Raw genomic sequence first — 5,915 nt, 5'->3', positions numbered from 1 at the left:
AAAAAAAATTATATATATATATATATATATATATATTGTGTCAGAAATATCTAAACAATCAATACCTCCATCTGCTCTACTATTGGACAGCACTTCCTTTTTTAATTTATGAGATTTATTTCTCCAAATAAAGTTTAAGAAAATATTATTAATTTCTTTGGCAACTTTGTCCTCAATAAATAAAGATAGAGATGGATATACAAAATTAGATTTTCCTTTTTTATCAGCTGTAGTGCATTCCATACTTCTTCACATTTTAACTCAGACTCACAATATGATTTATAATCTTTATCAATAGCAGGGATACAACACTGTATCTCATCAAGAAAGCTTTCACAACTGTTAACATCAAATTTAGAAGAGTAAAGGTTGCTATAAAAATTATAATACATTTATTTATCTGAACTAGATCTTTACAAACTGCTCCATCAATATTGAGATCTGAAAGAGATTTTGTCGTTCCATTTCTGTTTTCAAGGGCAAAGAATAAGGGTCGCGACCCCAGCAGAATGGTGTAGAAAATTGTATCTTCCAAAATGATTCATCCACATCTCCAGAATGTGTTTCTTGTAGAAAAAAATTAAATCAACATCACTTCTCTTACAAAATAAAAAAACTAAATTGCTTTCCTTTTGACCACATCGCACAATCCCCTGACATTCAGAGACATATAAAATTATTAAATAATAAAATATTAAATAATAACGTTAACAGCAAGCAGGGTTTACTTTGTTCTTGTAAAGAAAACGAAGGCCATTGAATGGGCACGAAGATGACAATAATAATAAAAAATATACATTATCGTTCAGATAAATTAAACAAAGACGGCATAGCCAATTCAGTCATACTTGAAGCTAACTAAACATGCAACCTAATAAGAGGTCAAATCAACCTTGAGTGCCTTTATATCGCATTGTTTGTCAATCAAAGTTTAGTCACCGAAGGTAAAATTCAACACTACTTTACATACGAAAAGTAGTGCTTCCTCCCATCAATTAACGTGAACGAGGGACGGAAGGAAGCCTTCTTACCCGCATCCCTTGCTGCTTTAACAAGAGGCAAGAGCTCTCCCCTCGCAGCTCTGTCTTCTGGAGACAGGGGCTCCGTAAGACGCAGGCCGTTATCTTCTAGAAATGTCTTCCTTCTGGCAGCTCGCCAGCTTGAGGCTCATAGATGGTGAAAATTAAACAGGATGATGGTAGCCCTTGCCTTTGCGTCATCCCTTAACGGTCCCAGTTGATGAGCTTTGTCCACACCTTCAGTTAATCCAGGGGTGTCCAGACTCGGTCCTGGAGGGCCGGTGTCCTGCAGAGTTTAGCTCTAACCCTAATTAAACACACCTGGAGCAGCTAATCAAGCTCTTACTAGGAACTTCCATTCAGGTGTGTTGAGGCAAGTTGGAGTTAAACTCTGCAGGACACCGGCCCACCAGGACAGAGTTTGGACACCCCTGGGTTAATCCATCGCAAGCAACTTTTCCACTGATGTCCACTGCCACCTTTCGGATGTCCTCCCCTTCTTTTTCTCTTACTCCATGTAACTTCAGCAGCCATCTTCGGCTATAACGTCTGCATTCACACAGACCGGACTTCAGGGACTTATTTTCCTCTTTCAAACTTTGTATCTGTCCATCAATGCATTTCGAGGCGTCTTTGTGTTGTCCGACATCCAGTGCAAGCTATGGTGAACCGTCACGGAGAGATTTTCAAGCAACTTAGATGTAGCTTCGGCTGTCATTTCAATTGTAGCAATCTTTTTAAAGAATGCATCATGTTTAGCAGAAAGTTCTCGTATTGCAGTCAGTATACTCGCATTTCCATAGCTTTCTTCTGGATCGCTTCCCACTTGTCGCTTGTTTTTTTTTTTTTGGCCAATGGTTTCTGCTGCGTCTCAGGAATGGGGGTAACAATAGCCTCTGTATCAAATGCTTTTGTGAAGGTGGTCCCACACTCATATAAGTTCAACATGCATTTTAGTTTTAGTAAAACTGCTAAACTGTTCAACTCTCCTCTGTATGCTGTTCACAGATTGAGGTATCATTTGGATGAGGACATGTGAACATATGGATGATCACCATCTATATGTTTTCATGAGCTTCATTTAGTTATTTATAATTGCCATAAATGCAGTAAAGCTTTCAATTCTCATGTGTCTAAGTTTTGACCAGTAGTTCCCATGTTCCTGGAGGCCTCCCAACAGTACAAAAGAAACAGAAGCCTTATTAGAAGTCAGTGTAACATTGGAATGCTTTTGCAACTGATATTTCAAGGTAATAAATAAATAAATAATAAAGTATTGCAAGACAATCAAGCAAAAAAATATACTATTCTGTTATTTTGGAGAGTTCATCTTACATACAATTTTACTGACTCTCTGCCTATTGAGAAATTGTGGTTCCTAATTTCAGGTTAACTGTGGGTTTGCATAGTAAGATACAAATACTTTTGTGAAATAACTTGAGAAATCAGGAAGTCAGCTAATTCTAAGGTGCAAAAAGTTTCCACCAAACATCAACTTCTTTCATTTATTGTGCAAGTAAATAATAGCTTGTAGTTGCATGTTTCAATGCATTTTAGACTTTCTCTAACTGCATAATGAGAGCAAACTATTTAATAACTGATTGAAACAGTCAATTTAGTGCATTACTGGTTTTAATGTCATCATCTCTTTAATCAATGGACCAAATGGTTTAGGTTAATAGGCAATTATTTTGAGTGACACATTTTTAGCACTTAAGTTAACTGCTATGCAAGTGCGTTTGAGCACATTTTTCTCAAACTGACAAAGACTGTTGACATTTTGACTGTTGGGTGCTTCTTAATATCCTAAATGATGCTTCCTCGCACCTTCATCCTTCAGCAAGAAATGGACAGAAGTATGTAGAAATAAGCAACTGAAGCTCCCGTTGTGTTGCACTGGTGGGTTTGTTTTGCCATGTCACCCTTAGTTTGAAGACTAGACTAGACAAAGTGTGTTGTGAAACTGGGTGGAGGACACACAGTTGTCTTAACTAACGCTTTTCAATTAAATGGTGTTGCACAACATAAATACGCACCAATAGCCACTCTTCTGCTTGATCATACTCCAGTTTCTCCATCCGAGTTACTCAACAGTTAGTTCTGAGACGATGATGTCTTGAAACGGGGAGGGACGTAGATGAATGATAAAAGTCGAAACAGTGCTCCGCTTCTAGTTACTAATGCAGCCAGATGACGAACACGATGCATGTGGACATAGTGACGCTGACTGCCGTCGTTCTTTGCTTCCCTTTGCTCACAATATGCGCCCCACTGTAAGTACATTCATTTTTTAAACCTCCAAAAAGGAGGTTTCTGAAATTCATGAAAATGCTCCTTCTGCTAGACAAATGTAAATCTTAAGTATTGATTTGTCAGGTATGTTCTGTCGGCTCCTAATATGCTGAGGGTGGGTTCCTCAGAGAACCTGTTTGTGGAGGCTCAGGATTACACTGGAGGAGACCTGAACGTGAGGATCATAGTAAAGAATCATCCGAAGAAGAACCTGGATATACTGTCTAAATCAGTGACACTGACTGCAGCCAACAATTTCCAGATCCTTAACGATATAAAGGTGAGAGTGTAGTAATTACAGTGCAGTGATGTCTCATTTATTTTATTAACCGTTATAACTGGCTGGTTATCTGTTTTACAGATCCCTGATGATCAGAAATTCTTCTCTGACGATCCTCTGGAGAAGCAGTATGTGTATCTACAAGCTCAGTTTCCATCCGTCACTCTGGAGAAAGTGGTCATGCTCTCATTCCAGACTGGATATATATTTGTCCAAACAGACAAGCCCATCTACACACCTGCTAGCACAGGTACGATTTAGGTTTATTTTAGGCATGGGTCACACTGCTTTTCAATAGGCTTATACAATTAAAGTCTTTAAAATGGTTTTAAAAAATCGTGTTGTTGCATTCAGTGCTGTAATACTGGATATTCTAACGATACATTTTTACTATAATTTATAATAATTTCTGTAACAATAAAACTAGAGAGAATCACACACATATTAACAGAGAAAACGTGATATATTTCTCAGCTGTATAAAAATTACATGTCAACTAGCAGTTAGTACAGTATTAGTAGATTGTCTGCTTAATATCTTCTAACACTTTCTTTGTCAACATTCTACTAACCCTAAACCTACCCTGTCTACTCTGAGAGTTAGTAGACATGTAGTTGCAAATTAATGACAATTAGTTGACATGTAGTTGACATGTAGTTACAAAGTTACTTATAGTTAATAGAATGTCTAAAGTGGACTATCGAAATAAAGTGTAACCAAATGATTTTTAAAGAAGACATTTGCTGTCACCATGCAGTCGCATCACGACAATAGGATACATGCATAAAGTTTTACATAAAATAAAGCTGTAGTACACATAGTAATATTTGATGTGACAATTTTTTTTTTCCAGTTAATTACAGGATCTTCTCCTTAACTGCTGATCAACACCCATTTGATGGAATCTCCATCTCGGTCGATATCATGGTACGGAAATAAATGCTGTATATTCAAGCATAGATTAAGTTAGTGATGCACTGAAATAAATTTTTACCGAAGCTGAAATTAAAGGCACTAGAGAAACACTAATTAAACATCACCATTTCGGTCAAAGATTTCGGCCCTCCATAACTGTTTCAGACCAAACTGAATTTTTTTGCCAAATATTTCCAGTTGGTAAAATTTCGGTGCATCACTACGCTAAATAACTAAACCATCTTGTATGCTGTAACAAGCACCGAAATTATCCCATCACTGGCGGGAAAAAAAAAACTGAATTTTTACTGTTTAACAAGAATCCTCAAGGCATCACACTGGACAGAGATCAATTCCAGCCAAGGCAAGGCATCAGGACCGAAAACTTTGCATTACCTGAACTTGCCAGGTTTGTTTATTGTTGAAGTGCACCATTCAGTCATAATGCAGGTGTTCTCTGTTAGTAAGATGCTTGTGTTTTCTGCACATTCTGTTTTGAAGCGCTGGGATTTGGAAGTTGATCGCAAAGTACACAAACACACCACAAAAGAACTTCACCACTGAATTTGAAGTTATGGAATATGGTAAGTTTACTGCCTCCTCTGGAGAACAAATGATGTTGGTAAAGTTGTAGGAAATATTGAAGAATGGCTGAAATGTGTTGTATTTTTTGTAGTGCTGCCGAGCTTTGAAGTGACCTTAAATCCACGCAAATCATTCTTCTATGTGAATGAGCACTCTCTGGCAGTAGACATATCAGCTAAGTACGAGAACTTTAATTGATCTGTTTGACTGTGCACACTACTCCAATTTAGTACTCTTAAGTAGTCAAGTTTTTATTGCATATTTCATATGTACTTTATATTTCTGTGACCACACCGGTTATTTAAAGATTTATCACAAGGAATGTTCTCAAATGTTTGATAAGTATATTTGTTTCTTTAGGTACCTGTTTGGTAATAAGGTGAGAGGCACTGCATTTGTGGTGTTTGGTGTGATAGACAATGAGAAGAAGATCAGCATTGCTTCTTCACTGCAAAGGGTTCAGGTGAGTTCAGACAGAGCTGTGCTTTATAACTTTATTAATTATAATATGCACAACTTCATTTGGAGACAAAAAAGGCCTTTCTTGCATGTTTGTGGTTCAACATAACTGCTGTTTCATTGTGAATTGTATGCCTTTTTTTTTATTAAGCAACAGACATAAGATGTGCAATTCATATCGCAATCCTAATGTAAGTGCAATAGGGGGGTCTGTGACCAGTGTTTTACAGTACTACAGAAAAATACTAAAACACAATTTTTTTTAAATTATTAAAAACATTTAATAAAATAAAAACAATGTATAAAAATATTTTATTTATTAATATAATTTATTTATTCATTCATTTAAAAAAACAAAGCTAAAA

The 5,915-nt window shown here is 36.6% G+C and overlaps 2 protein-coding genes across 2 annotated transcripts in view; both read left to right on the top strand.

Annotated features, from left to right (window-relative positions):
* Window positions 1-5,915, top strand: part of LOC107749247 (complement C3-like) — a 31,491-nt gene that overhangs the window by 24,335 nt on the left and 1,241 nt on the right. The gene's annotated exons all lie outside the window — the stretch shown is intronic.
* c3a.5 (complement C3a, tandem duplicate 5) overlaps window positions 3,210-5,915 on the top strand; it is a 22,285-nt gene continuing 19,579 nt past the window's right edge. The window contains exons 1-8 of the mRNA XM_016564344.1: window positions 3,210-3,292; window positions 3,396-3,591; window positions 3,673-3,841; window positions 4,445-4,518; window positions 4,827-4,915; window positions 5,008-5,090; window positions 5,183-5,270; window positions 5,452-5,554. Of these exons, the coding sequence (XP_016419830.1) occupies window positions 3,210-3,292; window positions 3,396-3,591; window positions 3,673-3,841; window positions 4,445-4,518; window positions 4,827-4,915; window positions 5,008-5,090; window positions 5,183-5,270; window positions 5,452-5,554 (885 nt within the window). The remainder of the gene's footprint in view (window positions 3,293-3,395; window positions 3,592-3,672; window positions 3,842-4,444; window positions 4,519-4,826; window positions 4,916-5,007; window positions 5,091-5,182; window positions 5,271-5,451; window positions 5,555-5,915) is intronic.

This window comes from Sinocyclocheilus rhinocerous, unplaced genomic scaffold, assembly GCF_001515625.1.
Source record: "Sinocyclocheilus rhinocerous isolate Xijiao unplaced genomic scaffold, SAMN03320098_v1.1 scaffold1341, whole genome shotgun sequence".
Taxonomy (NCBI): Eukaryota; Metazoa; Chordata; class Actinopteri; order Cypriniformes; family Cyprinidae; genus Sinocyclocheilus; species Sinocyclocheilus rhinocerous.
This window is presented reverse-complemented; position numbering and strand designations above follow the sequence as displayed.